Source organism: Pantherophis guttatus, chromosome 1 (genome assembly GCF_059756535.1).
Source record: "Pantherophis guttatus breed Tessera chromosome 1, ASM5975653v1, whole genome shotgun sequence".
Taxonomy (NCBI): Eukaryota; Metazoa; Chordata; class Lepidosauria; order Squamata; family Colubridae; genus Pantherophis; species Pantherophis guttatus.
Genome location: NC_142063.1, coordinates 273,185,071 through 273,203,965, shown reverse-complemented (window position 1 = coordinate 273,203,965; position 18,895 = coordinate 273,185,071). Strand labels below are relative to the sequence as shown.

The 18,895-nt window shown below is 34.3% G+C and overlaps 1 protein-coding gene across 49 annotated transcripts in view; it reads right to left on the bottom strand.

Annotated features, from left to right (window-relative positions):
- The window catches only part of AFDN (afadin, adherens junction formation factor), a 92,829-nt gene that overhangs the window by 55,168 nt on the left and 18,766 nt on the right, over positions 1-18,895 (bottom strand). For 17 of the 49 annotated variants that reach the window (XM_034428443.3, XM_034428456.3, XM_034428463.3 and 14 more), the window contains exons 3-9: positions 12,593-12,708; positions 9,537-9,697; positions 8,495-8,655; positions 7,984-8,141; positions 6,948-7,059; positions 6,323-6,490; positions 736-780 (exon numbers count right to left, since the gene is read on the bottom strand). In XM_034428443.3, coding sequence (XP_034284334.2) covers positions 736-780; positions 6,323-6,490; positions 6,948-7,059; positions 7,984-8,141; positions 8,495-8,655; positions 9,537-9,697; positions 12,593-12,708 — 921 coding nt within the window. The remainder of the gene's footprint in view (positions 1-735; positions 781-6,322; positions 6,491-6,947; positions 7,060-7,983; positions 8,142-8,494; positions 8,656-9,536; positions 9,698-12,592; positions 12,709-18,895) is intronic. The other 32 variants (XM_034428445.3, XM_087882888.1, XM_087882884.1 and 29 more) reach the window with 7 other exon arrangements.

Below are 18,895 nucleotides of genomic sequence, written 5' to 3'. Positions count from 1 at the left end.
GTTGTTCTCTGGAATGTTCCATTCTTGGAATGCATGTTATACACATATAAAACTGAACAGCTCAGCAGAGTTTGTTACAAGTCTGAAAACAGACTTACAGTTTGGGATTAGGAACCAAAAATAAAAAATCTGTTTTGCACTAATCAGCTCTCATTACTTAGACATATTTTTTGGCTTGAGCTCAGATAAAGTCTGCTCCCGCAGTAGCAGCTCCTGCTTCAGACCCGATCAGCTATCAATTTTATTTTAGTTATAGTAATAAAAATATATAAGAAAAAAGAGGTATGTGTGGGGAAGTGTGTATATATGTGCATGTGTGTGTGTGTGCATGTACACACACACATACACAAAGACATATATACACAAACAGAAACCTTCTCCCAAAAATGTGTGCTTTTTTCCTATATTTGTAAGGAATTCATCATTGGTGAAATTTATGATACAAAAGACTGATTGTGGACACCCTATTTATTGTTTTTTTTTTAAAAAAAGTTAATAACCCAAGTCCCCAATACATTGAAATTATCAATGACAAGTAGGAAAACCATAATCTTTCAAAAGTCATATTTCCTGACCATGTTTGGGTGTGTATGAGAAAGAGAACAGTTTTATTTTATTATTTATCAATAAAAGAAGGAAAACAAAAGATTTGTTATCAAAATGGACAGAGCTTTTTTTTTGTGAACAAAATTTTAGTGATTAGTGAGAAACAGCAGTATTAAATTATAGAATTACCTTCATAATTGGGATAGTTGTAGTAGGCAAAGTGATTCCTTCTCCCTGGGATTAGAAACACATGCACAGGACCCAGGTGAAGGCAGCATCAGCAGGAGAGATACCATGCAGAACATGCGGAGGAGGGCAGCGAAAAGAAAAGATAGGAAAGAGTGAAACCGTAGGCCACCAACACTTACTCAATTTAAAAGGATGCAGTGCGTTTAATACTTTCAACTTTAAAAACTGCACAGAATATATAGACATTGGTGTTGTGGATGGATTAATATGATTAAGTAGTTGGCAACAAGCTGCTAGAAGAAAGCACAGAAAAGTCACCGAATGAAGTAAAAAAAGGTCATAAATTGATTGTATGCAGACAAGAAAATAATTTATGTTAGAGTTGTTTTATTATACTCACTGTTCTGTCTTTCATTTATTTTTTTTACAACTATACCACGATAATATAATATACATTGAAACACAGAGTCCTGTAACTATATATTCACCAAAGATTTATTTTTTCCAGATATAGATATAACAAAATATCAGAATGTTGTCATATATTATTATTATTATTATTATTATTATTATTATTATTATTCTTATTAATATTATTATTAATATTATTATTAATATTATTAATATTAATATTAATATTTCTATGCCTCCCACTCTCCGAGGACTCTGGGCGGCTTACACCAAAGACAGTATACTAAATAGCATATTGCCCCCAACAATCTGGGTCCTCATTTTACCCACCTCAGAAGGATGGAAGGCTGAGTCAACCTTGAGCCGGTGAGATTTGATCCGCTGATCTGCTGAACTAGCAGTCAGCTGAAGTAGCTGCAGTTCCGCACTCTAACTACTGTGCCACCTCGGCTCAGTGTGTATATGATGTATATTATATTGAAAAGTATGTCTTATGCAGAGAAAACCTGCACATGTCCTATCATACTTGACAGAAGTATACATTTATTTTGCTTTCACTAGTATACTGACAAAGATATGAACTATGGAACTCACTGAGCGATTTGGGCCTAGTCAATTTCTCATCACAGCCTAAATCATTTATTTCTATGAGAATGAAATGAGGAAATTATCTGCATCTATCATACTTTAAACTGCCAGAAGGGCAATGTATAAATGCAATAAATAAATAGGGCATAGAACATACCAACTTACAGCTAGCATACTAATTGCAACATAAAAGTCATATCCCATTTCCTTTATTCAAGTTCACCAATAATTCCATGCATTACAAATATTGAAAATTTAAAAGTAGCTTTGCTTACATAATGTCCTCAATTCCCTAGCCCTCAATTATTGAGGGAAAACTCAAACTAAGATAAATTTAATAAAATTATAGCTTTATTAATTAATTCTATTAATAATTCTATTAAAATAATAAATAAAATCAATAATGCTCGATAGAATAAAAATGCCAAATCCAACATCTGGCTGATCTGGCAATGAACCATTTAAAATGAATTAGACAAATTTTTAAACAAACTGATATTTTTAATATAACCTTTTCTATAAAAAGATAAATCTGCTTGGATAAAATTCCTTTTCAATAAATTACCGTAATTTTCGGAGCATAAGACACACCTTTTCCCCCCCTAAAAGTGGGTAAAAATTTAGCTGCGTCTTATAGATATATATACGGGCGATTTTGGCCTCCCGAACCCTCCATGCATCGCGTTTTCACCCTCCCCGGCCCCCAGAAGCACTCTGCAGTGCTCCACACAGCCCGTTTTTCCCAAAAACGGGTGTGCTTTTGATGAAAACAGGCCAGTTTTTGGCAAAAATGGGCCGTACGGAGCACTGCAGAATGCTTCTGGGGGCCTGGGAGGGCGAAAATCCAACATGCGCATGCCAAAAACTATTTTCTTCTTGTTTTCCTTCTGTAAATTTAGGTGCATCTTATAGTCTGGTGCGTCTTATAATCTGAAAAATATGGTAACCTACATAAATTGTCAATCAATAATCAATACATTATGCCTTATATAACTCTTAAGGGACAGCAAAATTGCAGAAGAATTAGAACTGGTATCTAACACTATATTTTTCCATGCTAAAAATCTTAGAACTGGTATACTGTTTGACCAAATTTCTATTAAAAACTACTATTTATTTAGTCACACAACATAATCTATGTAAAAGAAAGTTTACTAACTAAATATTTTTAATCTATAGTATAATTCAATCCATAATGAAAGCTATCGAATTAAATACATAATTGCTCCTACTAAAAGACTAAAAACTATTTTTCTTTCTCTTTCAAATTAAAAAAAAAATCAGAATTTACAAACATAATAGTAATAAAATAGGAAGACAGTGACAGTGATAAATGATAAAATACCAAAGCAAAAATAAAAATAGGGCTAAAGCAAATTTAAAACCTTCATCCAGTGATTAGAACAAATCTTAATGAATATAAAACAACTACATGTGAGGAAAATATTCTAACTTGCAGGATGGCATCATCAAAACAGTACATCCCTTTGTCACTCTCAATTTCATATTGCAAGAACATTGCAAGTATTTGGTCCCCAAGATATATAAGGACTTAAAGGGACAGATAAACAGTTTAGATAGTATTTTGGAACAGACCAGAAACCAATGCAGTTGTAAACTCAGTTCTGGGAAAAACAAAGTTCCAATTATGTGGTCTCAGCAACTTAGCAGTTACAGTACATGTTCAGTTAACTGCAGTTTTAAGGAAAACATCAAGCAAACCTAAAAATTCAAATATTTAGTTTTCTTTTTGCCATTTGTCTACATTTCCTAATCAGAAACATTAAAAAGTCACTTCCTTAAGCAAAGAAGATATACAGCAGCGGCCCACAACCTTTTGGGCAGCAGGGACTGGTTCTATGAAGAGAGGTTTTTCCATGGACCAGATGGGGTGTGGTTTCAAGTGCTCCCCGCATCCCACGGATGGGGCTTTGCTTATTTGCGCAGCCCGGTTTCTGGAATACCTCAGACTGATGCCAGTACACAGACTTGGGTTGGAAACCCCTGCTATACAGTACATTTAATACATGAAGTAGATTTTAAGCATATTGTAGGAAAAGGATATCATTAAAATCCTGGTATCAATATACTCTTACTAAAATGTGGAGGTCAAGAAAAGTTGGATGAAGATATACATCATACTGTGTATATAATACATGCATATGTTAATATATTCATATGCATCTCTATGTATATAAAAATGGATAGGAAAAGAATCCAGCTTCCTTTACTCTTGAACTTTTCAACATTTCAGAAAACCTGGATACATGTTAACATTGTGCAATGCTTTTTACTTTCAATAGGTTTTCCTTCACCTACATACATTTTTGGTCTCATTAGTCTCCCAAAACTGATGATTTTATTCAGATAAAATGATGAAAAATACAGTATGGGTCAGCCTTCTCCCTAGGTACTGTAGACACTTTACTTGACACACACAGACACAGTATATTTTATTTGATTTTGTTATATTATTTTAATTTAAAAAGCAGGATACTGCAGAAATAAAACGCTAAAGTCTCACGAAAAATCTTTATTTCAAATGAAGTTTTTCATTTAATATACACCCAAATTCTTTGGAAGTACAATAAGCTAGGAGAGAGAAAAAAAGAAGGTAAAACTGGAGAGCATGATTGAAAAGTAGTAGTAGTAGTGATCAGGAGTAGCATCATCACATTGTCTTCTGGTAAAAGGGTAGTTTATAACTGACCATAGTCATCACTGCCAGCTGTTTAGTGGGAGCCCTATAACATGCTGAGCATTTCAAATGTCACCCAGTGATAAAAGTCTCTTGATGTAGGCTGACAATTTGTGACTGGTAAATTTGTAGCTAGCCCAAGGTGAGTTTACTGATGAAAAACATCCAAGTCCATTACCATTCATGATGTCACAAAGTTTTTTAAGTAATACTGATCATTCCTACGTGCTATAGCACAGCGATCCCCAATCTTTCTTGCTCCAGCGGCAGCTGGGGGAGGGGATGGTTTTGCGGCAGCTGGGGGAGGGGATGGTTTTGCACACGCAACCTACAGTAGCTCCCATGCATGTGCAAATGAAGCTTCATGCCATTGCCCGCTGCTTGTGCAGCCTGGTTCCCAATAGGCTATGGACTGACACCAGTCTGTAGACCAGGGGTTGGCGACCCCTGAATGCAGTACTGCAGGCTACTTATGCTGACTGCCAGCTGCCTGAATTTGGCAGGTCGAATCTCACCAGGCTCAAGGTTGACTTAGCCTTCCATCCTTCCAAGATGGGTAAAATGAGATTGTTAGGGACAATATGCTGACTCTGTAAACCACTTAGAAAGGGCTGTAAAGCACTGTGAAGTGGTATATAAGTCTAAATACTATTACTATAGCATCAATAATCTTTAAAACTATGCACCATTATATATTTAATGCTTTATAAAAGAATCATTCTGTACTTTTGTTATTAAAATTTAGGGTTCCAAAGACCACATCATTCATATAGAATCTTTTACTGTATGTACTTTCCCTGTTCAGTCCCCTGCCCTTTTCTCCTTAAAATTAACCCCTTTTTTAATAAGTTCTGCCACATTTCTGTTGTAACCATGTCAAATATGCCTGATGGACACTCATAGAAGAATTGTTCCTCAGAATCATCTTTCAAGAAACCAAGTATTTCAATAAATCAAGATACTGTACTTGCTCCACTTTAATTAGAAGTTATGTTGTTATCAGTGATCATGCACAAATAAGTGAGTACGATCGATTATCAATTAACACACTATAAAAGCAGGAATTTAGAAGTATAGAAGTGACATGTGGATCTAATGTTATAAAGGAAATAATTTAATATTTCAAGTAGCACCTTAAAATATAAAGATGGTTGACTGCATCTGAAAGCAATGTTCTATTCTACAATGGTCCATGTGAAATGGTCCGTGGGGGGAAGTGTATGAAACTGGTTACTTTTACAAAAGAGAAAGTTTTGTAACTCACTGTACATATTTCACTATTTATTCCCACTATATGAATTCTTGTACAATCACTTATAGTATCTTAGAAATAGCTATTTTTCTTCTTATGATAATCTTTGAAGGTATCCCAGTATTTAGATTAGGCACAAAATATTGGCTAGACAGCTAGAGCATAAAACTGTAAAATAAATGCATGCACATAGCTCTACACGTCATGCCTTCTGTCCTCCAAATCATTTTTGGCCCACAAGCTCATTTTATAGGCACTAAAGATGCTTCCCAGCAAGGCATGGGCACACTGGATCGTGGGATGCCCTCCAGAAAGAACAGTGGCCTGGCCACTAGACTTTAAGGAAATAATTTTACTATTGCTATACTTCAGAAACACAAAGATTATAACAATTCTTATTCTGGTTCTGTGTAGATATAGTTCATCTAAAATATTTAACATTATGCAAAAAAGCTCCAATAGCTTTCTCTGGCTAACCCAGAAAAACACAAATAATATCCTCTATCTCTCTTCTTTTCTATAAAGGTGTGCAAATCACATACATACACCCCAGACTGGAACTCTCAGAAATTGTCAAGAATAATTCTGAAAGTCAATCACTCCAAACACAAATAACATTTTAATAACGTAATTCTTACCTGGACTTAGTTCAACCAGGTAAGGTAGTTTCTCAGGTGGAAGAGAAGAGCCATAACCAGACCTATCAATTCTTTCCTTTCCTTTTAATAGTTTTATATCAACTTGCTTCTTCAGCTTCTTTGGGATATAATCAGGTGGCCGTCTTTTTAACTGAAAGACTAATATTCCTAAAATACAGAATCACAAACAGATCATTTGAATGTGACCTAAAAAAATAGAAGTATAAATTAATTACACTAAATGGCCAATGGCAGACATATTGTCTCATTACAAAGTTACAAAATTAAAATTCTCTATCACATGCAGCTTCATTACAAAATCCAATTCCATTCAGATCTACTACCAATTTTTATTTAGTGCTACATAATGGGCCTACACAAACTTCACTATACAGTCCTTCTCTTTTTTAGGCCATACAAACACTTTGGACCGTTTGACTGTTCAGTCACTGAGAAACTTACAATATCTCAATTCAGATTCAGGTGCTTCAAGAAAGTCTCTTGTTATTTATTCAAAAATCTGGGCACAAATCTCAGACCCTTTCGATTTGTTTACAATTTACTAATGGTACTGTGTCAAAATAGTCACTAAGTTACCTTACATACTTTAAAAAACTAAAGTTACCTTTATCACTTGGCCATTCCCTGAATATTTGAAGTGGACACTCGTCATCATCAAGGATAGATTCTTTAGCACCGCTATCATCAGAATGTTGAGCACCAGGAGGAAGCATGACCTAAAGAAAAGGCAGGGTATAAGTAACACAGAAAATTTCCATATTATTTGTAATAATATCATGCTTCAATCTACACCCTTATACTTCAGTTAATTTGCTACTTAAGGACAACATTTTAAGCACAACTCTTACTTCCAAGTTTCAGTATTACAAAGTAGAAAAGGGAGAACAGATACGATATGGCTGAAGTATGAACACTGTCTCTTTGGTTCTTTTAGCTTTGTCTCTCCAATCAGTAGACAGTTGAGAATTAGTTCTTTCTAATAATCCCAGGTCAGGACACTATGCATTTTTTACAAAGTAAAACAGAATAGTAAGGTCCTACCTATATATCTCATGCTTAAAGCAAAATTCATAGATTTGGGATCATCTGAGAAAGATATAATATTGTGAGAGGGTGAAAGAGGCACAAAGATGGAGAAAGCAAAGGAATTACTTTTTTGTTAAGTATAAATGTGTTTGTACAACTCCTTAATGTCTACAGAGCTACCTCCTCCATAACACAAATTGAAAAAGGATCCTGCAAAAACTCTTTTGCAAAAACAAAAGGTTATTTTAAAAGAATTATCTTGAAAATAGCTTATTTATTTTTATATGTTTATTCCATTATATTGCTTTATTAAAGTTGATCTGGGAGTCATAGAGAAAGTAAAGCAAGGAAAAACAAATCATTTATCTAATTTAACCAGTCCAGAATAACTCTTATTTTAAATTACTACTTGACTACTAATAGCCAAATCAAATCAGAGAGACAAAACATTTACTGTGTTAATACTATGTATTGGCTAAGAAATAAAATGTTCTCTTGTCAGTAATAATGTAAAATAGCAGATATAAAATTCAAATGAGATAGCATTGAAAGACTGCAAATGTTCAGAGAAATATAATTAGTTTGACACTATTTTATTTCATTAATTTACTCACACGAGCAATACAATAATCCTTGGGATTTTCCTTTTCTAGGCTGTATTTTTCCAGGGCCTCAATAACCGCAAAATCTGCAGTATCTGTAGTAGACAGTAGGATTGTCTTGTATGGTATATTTGGTTTCAAACTATCTGCATAAATTCTTAATGTGCCACCTAAAAATAAATTATTAATTCAAGTTATATGTACCAATATACAATTTGATTTATTTCATAAATTTCACAGAATTCCCAATAATAATTTCAAAATGAAAGATTTTTCTCAAAATACAATGACTTTTTCTGCAAAACACCATGCTTTCATTAATAATTATAACAAACATAATTATAAACCTCTAATTTTCCAAGAGCAACCTTAGTATTTTCAAAAGATAGCTTTTTATTGCACACAGTTCTCTGATTGAAGAAAGCTTAACTTGCCAAGGAAAATGTCTAGTTTTGTACACTCTTGCTAGACATCCAACCTTCAAACATCAAATAAATTCCTTGGTTTTAATCTAAACTTCCACCTGAATCTGGCCTGCCATCAGAACTCCGAAATTCTTGCATTCTTTTTTCTAGCTTCTGTTGTCTCCGCCGTTTCATTACCACTTCTGGGTTGGATATTGTTCGAGTGAAACTGGTCTCAGGCATATCTTTGTAGACTTCTGCTGCAAGACGAGAGTTTTCACTGCCGAAATAAATTTCAAGAATTATTCAAAATATGCAAGTACATATTACTTTTCCTTTAAAAAAGTAATATTAAACATACACTTTCTATACTGAAGTGTGTGTGTGTGTGGTGTTTTTTTGTGTGTGTGTGTATGTATGTGTATGTATGTGATATTGTATGTATATAATATTCACATTAATATAAACATTAATGTGAAGACAACAGTCCAAGGGCTGTGTATGTACCTGTTACTTAAAGGTACTTTATCCACTGGCCAGATAAGCAGTGATTTATTGTAGTCATTAATGGACAAAACCAGTTATCTGCACCCCAAACCAGCTTATCATCTTATCAACCAGTTTCTACAACATTATAATTTTTTGGTGACAAATAGTTCTTGGATCCTAGCAATATAAAATGGGTCACTAAGAAATAAGAGGAAACCTGCTTGCTTTCCATCCCCCACCCCCAAATTCTGCTTAAAGTATTTCCAAGAATATTGAGGAATGAGCAAACATGCATGGTTTTCTTTGCACATTAAGAGTACACATGTGGAAACTTACTACAAAAAAGGCACTCATAATTCTTAATTTCTGGTTACATATTAAAAGAATCAAAAGTATGGGTAGTCCTCAATTTACAACCATTTGTTTAGTGACTATCTGAAGTTACAAAAGCACTGAAAAAAGTGACATGACTGTTCTTCACATTTACAACTGTTGCAGCATCCCCATGATCATGTGATCAAACTTCGGATGCTTGGCAAGTGTATTTAAGAATGGAAGTGCTGTTCTGCACATAAAAAACTTTTTATCAATAAATTATGTGGTAAGAATCAATCAGTAAATTTTAAAAAACATATTTTAATAATTCCTGTAATTTTATTATTTGAGACTCACATATCATCTCCATGAAATGGCCCATGATTGTCTAAAGTTTGTTGCTGTGCTTCTTTTTCTCGCCTCTTTTTTTCTTTTTTTTCTTTCTTTGATAGGGTCCGCTTGAAGTTTTGGATCACTCCTTCTTTTTCTTGTTTTTCAGGGCCATTGCTCTGAGCCTTCTGAAACATGTCAATTTTATTAGTAATTTGATTCATTTATATTATTTTCCAAAGCAACATCATTCAATTGTAAATATCAATGGTGATAATAATTGTAATTTATGCATTTGGCAAAGAATCAGCAAAATTATCTCAACATTTGACCAAGATGATTAATATAGAATGGTTACAATTCATTTACAATGTTGAACCAAAGTTTATTCCTATGTGGATAGAGTTCCACCTGACTTCAAAATGACAACTTTTACACTGTCTAGAGAGTGACTATTTTTACTTTGACAGAATTCAGCTTCAGTGTCATCTTCCAATCAAGGATTCTCATTTAGAAGAAGTTCTGATTATTTTAACAAACCAATTTCATTATTCTTGACCTAGAATTGATTTCAAACCAGAATTCTTGATCCGAGTGGAGTTTCTGTACAAATTAAATTACCAAAGGCGTATAAGGTAAAGTTTTCCCCTGTCTTGCCATGTCCAACTCTAGGAGGCAATGCTTATCTGTTTTTTAGTCAAGGGAGCCAGCCCGAGGAACACAGAATGCCGTTACCTTCCCACCAAAGTGGCACTTATTTATCTACTTGCATTTGCATGCTTTCAAACTGTTAGGTGGGCAGGAGTTGGGGCAAGAATGAGAGCTCACCCTGTCATGCTCAGGTCTCAAACCTGGTTGTCAGTTTTCCAGCTAACAAACTCAGCATCTTTAACCACTGAGCCATTGTGCCCCTCAAAGAGTGTACATAAGCCTAATAAAGGAAGTCCTCAACTTACAACCACAATTAAGCCCAAAATTTCTGTTGCTAAGCAAGACATTTGTTCAGTAATTTCCCCCCATTTTATGAACTTTCTTGCCAGAGTTCTTAAGTGAATCACTGCAGTTGTTAAGTTAGTAACACAGTTGTTAAGTGAATCTAGCTCCCCCATTGACTTTGCTGGTCAGAAGGTCACATGACCCCAGTTACCAAGCATCTGAATTTTGTTCACTGACCTTGGGGATGCTGCAATGGACATAAGTGTGCACTTTTTTCAGTGCCGTTTTCACTTTGAATGGTCACTAAACAACTGTTGTAAGCCAAGGACTACCTTTATTTTGGTTCAGTTTATTTTGATTTGCCAGTCTATTAATAAAACATAGTTCAGTATTACTTCCAAATGTGGATGACTTTGATCAACATTCACAGATCCAAATTGAGTATGTTATAGCCAAAGAAGTTTTTTCAGGACATGTAAATTTTTAACTAGCTAATACCTATAGTGAAAAAAACTGGTTTTTTTTTCTTGAATTTTATTATAAAATATAAATTCATAAGATATAATTCAGAAATATATTGTTTATCAACCTAATTAGCAGAATATAGGAATTAGTCAGCTTACTGACCATTAAAAATGTAGTTTCCCATATTTAAAAATCAGAAAAATAACTGTTCCCATAGTAATCTGAATGTATCAAATTGGTAATTAGACTAGTTAGTTATATAAAAATAAGACATATCATAATAGAGGTAATTACTCCATGATAATCATAATCTAGCCAAACATACTTCAAAATTTAAAAGTTTACTAATAAATAAATTCATTTGGTTTATAATGTATTAAAACTGATTTTAACTTTTACTTTTTATTATATAAATCCATTAGCTGTTTTTGGTTATAATTTATTTCTCATTGGAAATAATACAAAGTAATATACATGAATCTTCTACTTATGTAATGGGACAGAAGATATAAGCTTGAGGAATAGAAGGAAAAAACACAACTACAATATCAGATAAAAGAACTCTAAATCCGGGGAAAAATGTAAACTAGGAAAGCACCTCAGATAGGCCTCTATAGTTCTCATGAAGATAAAGGGAGGGATCAAGGAAGCATATCCATGCTTTCAAGACGTTAGTGTAGCCTTATAATAAAAACAGTTTTAGCATTTATAAATGTGGCTTCCTATTAGGGTCAACCTTGAATGGTTAGCAACTTGCAGCAATGAAAAAAATTTCCTTAACTGAGTGTTAAGCATTACCACTGGTCATAAAATTCCTTTTTTGATCTGAAATATAATGAAGCACTGAAAGCAGCATTCTAAGAATGTTGATTTTTAAACAAATGAATTGGACTTTCACATGAACATTTAGTATTTTGTCACACACATACACATAAGATTTGTAATCACTGACCATCTTTCACATAACTATAGAACTATTTAACATTTCTATTCCAAAAAAAAATTAAAAAGTAAAGGTAAAAGTTCCCCTCACACATATGTGCTAGTCGTTCCCAACTCTAGGAGGCGGTGTTCATCTCCGTTTCAAAGCCGAAGAGCCAGCGCTGTCCGAAGACGTCTCCGTGGTCATTTGGCCGGCATGACTAAACGCCAAAGGCGCATGGAATGCTGTTATCTTCCTACCAAAGGTGGTCCCTATTTTTCTACTTGCATTTTTTACATGCTTTCGAACTGCTAGGTTGGCAAAAGCTGGGACAAGTAATGGGAGCTCACCCCGTTATGCGGTATTAGGGATTCGAATTGCTGAACTGCCAACCTTTCGATCGACAAGCTCAGCATCTTAGCCACTAAGCCACCGCATCCCCTTTTAAAAAAAATACTACTGGTTAAAACCAGTATTTGAATCAGCATTAACTGCCTAATTTGAGAAGTTAAGCTAATATAAACTAAATGGAATGGAAATCACACATTCTGCCTAACACAACTGTGCCAACATGCATAAGACTACCTGTAAAGGCACATTCATTGACTATAAATGGAGATGAACAAAAAAAAATCTACAATACGAAGACAATTTTTATAAACACAGAAAACTCAGATATACAGTTTACTTTTATTAACATAGAAAACTCAGATATACAGTTCAAATCTATACACATATACAGAACATTGCTTCTTTTTACCTTTGGAGGAAGTGCATCATTTTCATTCTTAAGCACAAATCTTCCTTCACGATCATCTTTGTTCCAATTTAATTGTACAACTAGAGGCTTCTCATCTATATCCAATCTTCTTTCTTCTTCAAAATAAGAGAAAAAAGACAAGATCAAACACTGCAGAATGTTGACAATTAACAGAGCAGCCAAGAAATGACAACAGCAAACAGATTTAGTTAATAAACTGCTCTTGTACCATAACGGAAGACTATCAAGTGTATCAGTTTATCAAAATGAATAAACTGCCAGTAATTGAAATTTGAACCAACCATTCTCACCTGACACTTATCAGGTATGTTAGGACTACAATTTCAAAAATTTCCAGGCAGCACAAGTTTTGGATGACAATTCCTGGAGTGTACTATTAGTACAAAATAAAAAGCATCTTATTTTTAAAAATGTTGCTTTGAACATATAAAGTCTGCCCATGGGCTTCAAAAGTAAACTGTAGTTGTCCAAATGTTTAAATATATCAGCATGTACATATACAATTTAAAGTTTCTTCAGTAAATGGGGGGAGGGGCAAACACTCTTTTTTAACTTACTAGCCTTTTTTTCACCATAACCTTAAGAAAAATCTCCCTCTTTGACAACATAAGTTACCGTAATACTGTCAAGGGGATCATTTTGTTTTTAGTCATTCAGCTATTAAAAAGTAATCAACCAAATAATATATAATTATGAACAGATCAGATTTAATAAGGACAAGATTTAAAATTAAAATTTAAAATTAAGAATAAATACAAGTCATTTGAAGTTTCTAAAAAGCTAATGGGATATAAACGATGCTTGCTCTAAACCTAGCTGATACAACTATGTAAATTTCAATTAAACCAATTATTATTCAAGTAACTACTGCAATAAAAGATCTATTGATTAATATTCAAAAGACATGTTCCTAAGCCAACCATGAATTAAATAAACAGCTTCATTATCAGTATTTAATAGTGTCAGAGATCACAGACTATCTCATTGTCCTCATGAGAAACATATATATACGAGTCAGGAAGCTACAGTATGGACAGACTATGGATAGCAAAGTAGGGAAACAAGGCTTATACCCTCCTCTTATTTATTCAACCCATATAATGAATAGATATATTAAAGAAAGCTTGATTGGAAGAAGTTAAGTGTTTTATCATTTTTTAAATTTGGAGGAAAAAACATCAAAAACCTATGTTATGCTTATGACACTACAGGTATTCAATTTACTACTAAGTAATCAATTGACCAATTCAGTCAATATTTGGTCTATGATCAGTTAAATTCAAAAGAAAACAAACAGAAATGACTTAGTGACTGTTCAAAGTTATGACTGACTTAAAAAAGGGGACTAACTGTCTGAATCCAATATTCTAACAGTTACCCTTTCCAATGGTCACATGACTGAATTATGAATGCTTGGCAACACAGCCATATTTATGGACATTTGCAGCATCCCATGAGCATGTGACTGTATTTCACAACAGTTTTGCCAAAAAAATGGACTAAAATCAAGTATAAGACAACCAAATGAATAACATCAATAACATCAGTATTGAAGAAGATTCCTGAAAATATCATGACTAAGGAAATGAACAAATGGTTCTTCAAACTACTCAATCCAGAGTTTTTACTTAAAGTACAAATGACCAGACCCAAATTATCTTACTTTGGACACTATGCAAAGTCATAGCTCTCTACCAAAGGCTCTAACGCTGGGAAGGAACAAGGTGGATAGACTCAGGTACAGTAGCAATGGGTACTGTAGATCAGGTTAGGAACAGGTTTCTATCATGGAGAAAATCTAGATGGTGAGTAAATGTTGACGATGACCCAATGACACAAAATTAGTCAACCAGTGTCAAATACAGGGTAGCAGTTCACTAAAAGTCACTGTAATCTCTTTAAAGAATATAAAGATCACTCAGCTAAATTATAGACCAGTAAAACAAGTATTTCTTCTTGGTTATTGTTACCTGGGTGCACACCAACCTGAACTTTTTCTGTTAAACCAAGAAACAAAAAATAGTGAAACTTGTTTTTTGCCTCTATAAAAATACCATATTTTACTTCAGAAACACTGCCAAATTTATGTCAATAAGGGATTAAATTAGAAACTTATTTTATAGATTATATTTAAAAAATCCTTTGGAATTGTCTTGTATCATTTTATTATGCTACAAAAAATATGTATGGAGATCAAATAGTAGTAAGAAAACTATGAAAATCACTAAAATTAATGAAAAGCTTCCCTGTATCAAGAACAAACCTTCTATTGCAGCAAGAACATCTCTATAATAAGGAAAAGCAACATGATAACAGGAATGCAATTTTGTTGTTTTATTACAGAAGAAATACGTTTTACAATATTTGTCTTCCAACTGTTGGAGATGAGGCTACTAACTTCTGGACTTTTTAAAAAGTCTAGCAGAAGATGTGGCCTGTTGCCCCAAATGTTAATCTACCAGAGAGCATGCAGCAGAACAGCAAGAGAAAATTCCCATATGTACATACATGCACATCTGCTCACTTAATATTGCATTTAGTCCATCATTAGATATTTGAATCTTTGACATATTAACTTGTTTTGAAAACTAGTTATATTCTCTGCATTATTTGATGACATGGAAAAGTAACACCTGCATTCCTAATTATAGGTGTAGCCTCTGAGTTTCTGTGCTGACTAAAACAAGTAAAATGGAAAAAGTTTATGCACACTAGAAATGCTTTTTGAGAGGATTCCCCAGACTGTCCTATTAGTTGCACTCAGCATAGCTTCAGAATCATCAAACCTAAGTTTCTCATAATGCTTTTTTACTTATGAATTAGCTGATCAGTCTCCACAATATAACGAAGAAAGTGCCTGCTATAATTCTTATACATGTATTTTTATCTTCTTTTTATCTTCTTTTATCTTTTATCTTCATAAATTTCTTGACATGTAGTTCAAGTTCAACATTAGGAAGGAGAAATGAAAACAATAGCAATAAAACAGGTTTTAAAATGAATGAATAAATGTGAAATAAAGCAAAAAGATGTGGAAAGAATAAGGAAAACATGGCTAAATGAAAAATTTGAAGACTGAATTGGTTAAAATGCTAATTTTTTAAACCAGAGAAATATCATCTATGCTGAAGCCCATAATCAATTTCACTGAGATGTCCAGAAAAAAAACCCAAAACACAACATCCTTGCCTTCCCTCCAAATGTTGACTATATTGATGGCCTTGGTGTTTAAGTTCAGCATCAAATGTGGCACAGTACTCAATTTGCTTTTTTGAAGTGACATCATGCTGCTTCAATTACAAAATGTAATTTGTTTCAGTTGAGTTACTATATATATATATATATATATATATATATATATATATATATATATATATATATATATATATATATATGAGATACAACACACTGCTGGGAATATTGAATATCCCCATTAATCTGTTAAAAAGATATTTTATGTAAAATAAATGTAAATATTCTGAAAGAGAAAAGCATCATGAGTTAAACATTTTAGAAATTACAGTCTGCATGCTATAAATGTATTTATGATCTGCATGTTGTTACACCTGAAGAAAAGTGGGGAGAGAAAGACATTTTTTAAAAAAACACAGAATCTGGTTTAAGGTTAACTACTTTCAGTACCAAATGTTAATGCATCTTTCTGAAAAGTCTGTGAAAACTTTCTGTTTTCGTATGATAATATTGATGCCTACATACTATTCTTATGCTCAAATATGTCTTTCCTTTGTGTTTACCAGAAAGATAATTGTTCTATTTTAATGTTTTATTTCTTCCTGCTCACAAATTGAGAAACTGAGTATTTATATAAGAATGTAGTAGCATTGAGCTTTAGTATTTCATCTATTTATCAGCGAAGTATTACATAAGATCCACCAGTTTTATTTGATCACACACATACTGAATAAAGGTACTTTAAAAAAAAATTCTCAGAGTCCCTTTAATTAAGCAAAGAGGCAATTGTTCCCTTTCTAAGGAACCAGATTTTTCTCTCCTATACAGAAAAGTGGACCCAGAGCAGGGAGCCATTGCTCTTCCATTTCTATCTATAAGTCAAAAGGGGTGCCTATTACAGGTGTGGATAAGACAGTCCATATACTTATAGGAATTAAGTCATTACACTTATTTAAATATTAATTAAACTTTTATAGCTGCCCATCCCACTGGAGGTGACTCTGGGCAGCAAACAACGATCAGATAAAAAAATAAAATAAAAAAAAATACACAATATAAACACCCTTAATAATACATGTCATAAAAGTGAAAGATACAAACCACAAGAGACGGGAGGATAAAAATGGTCATCTCAACAATGGAGTCATCTGAACAAGTCTTTGATTGCCTGGGAGTCCCAGGTCCAACAACGTAGTCAAGACTTCAGAGCTTTTTGGAATATCAAAAGGGATTGAGCTAATCTAATTTTGGGGGAGGTAAATGTTCCATAAGGTGGATGCCATGATAGAGAAGGCATGTCTCCTGAGACTCACCAAATGAAGGGCCTAGTTGTTGGTACCCACAACATGCCTATATGCCAGATCTAGTGGGGTAAGCTGATATAATTGGAGAAGACAGTCCCTCAAATAACCTGACCCATGTCATATTGGCTTTTAAAAGTTAAAACCAGCATGTTGAATTAGACCCCAGGGCAAGCAGGGAAGCTCATGAAGTAGTGGTATAACATGCACTGCTCTAGGAGTACACATAACTGCCCACATTCTGTACCAGCTGAAACTTCCAGATACTCTTCAAGAGCAGCACCATGTAGAGCAGTAGTCCAATCTGGAGGTGACCAGGGCATGTATGAATGTAAATGGGTCAATCCAGGAACAGACACAAGTAGCACACAAGACAAAGCTGTGCAAAAAGCTTCCTACCCACAACTGCCACCTACTCCTTCAGGAGGAGTCATGCATTTAGGAGGAGCTCTCAGGGTGCACAGTAGATGTCACTGCATACTGAAATCCTATTCAGCAGCACAGATGGCAAAATCCTAGAGCCACAAACCAAAGCCATTTGGTCTTGCCAGAGTTGAGCTGAAGTCTCTTGTTCCCCATCTAGACTCAAACAAAGCCTCCAGGCACAAGGATGATTTATAGCATTGCTTAAACCCCCAGGGTGAAAATATATAACTGGATATCCACAGCATACTGATGATACCTCATCCCATGGTGGCAGATGAGCTCACTCTGCAGCCTCATGTAGATGTTATAAAGGAGAGGAGAAAAAAACCAAACCCTATGGCACCTCACATAGTAGGGGCCGAGAGCAAGACTTGTCCTCCACTATCAACACCAACTGAAATTGGCCCTGAAGGATGGAGGCAAAGCAGCATAACACCATGCTGCCCACTCTTAATCCTCTGAGCCAATCAAGAAGACTACCATGATTGATGGTATTGAAAGCTGAGAGGTCAAATAGCGCAAAGATGGATGCACTACCCTCAGCCCATTCACACCAAAGTTCATCCAAAAGGGCAACCAATGCTGTTTCCATCCCATACCTGGGTCTGAATCCTAATTAAAATGGTCCAGATAATCTATTTCCTCCAAGGCCTTCTGAAGCTGTTCTATGACAAGCTTCTCTACCACCTTCCCAAACAAGGGAGTGACATATTGGATGAAAATTATCCAATAAAGTGGGTTCCAGCAAATGCTTCTTAAGGAGGGGCAAACCACAGTCTCTTTATGAGATAAAGAAACAACCCATCTCTCTCTCAAAAAAAATTCAGAATCAATTCCGGGGAAGGCATATTAAAATCCTGCAAAACCATAAATTTGTCAATCCAGAAATGGAGACAAGCAGCTCAGGTAAGGAGGTTGCTAAGAAGCAGAGTTTGATACAATAGCAACAGTCCCAACTGATTCCTAGAGGCCAACTTAATAAGCAGGGTCTCACAACTGGGGACATATGGGGTAGGGCCACTTCATAAATATTTGTATATATTCTTTTGCCAAAACATCTTTCTCACCAAATGCATAGAAAATAATTTCTTTTCTTAACTGAATTCTTGCTCTTCCTTTTTGAAACTAAAGAAAAAATGAAACCTTATATAAAAGTCTATAATATCATGCAACTCTCTACAACCAGCTTTAACTGGTGGCCATAAATTGCAATCTACTGTTTCTGGAATCTTGGAAGCACTCATTTAATCATTGTCCTCTCAAAATTAGATAATGAAACTAAATTAGATATATCACAAGAACTATACAGTTATCTCAAGTTATCTCTTATTTAAGCTAATTAAACTGCACCAATATTCTTGAT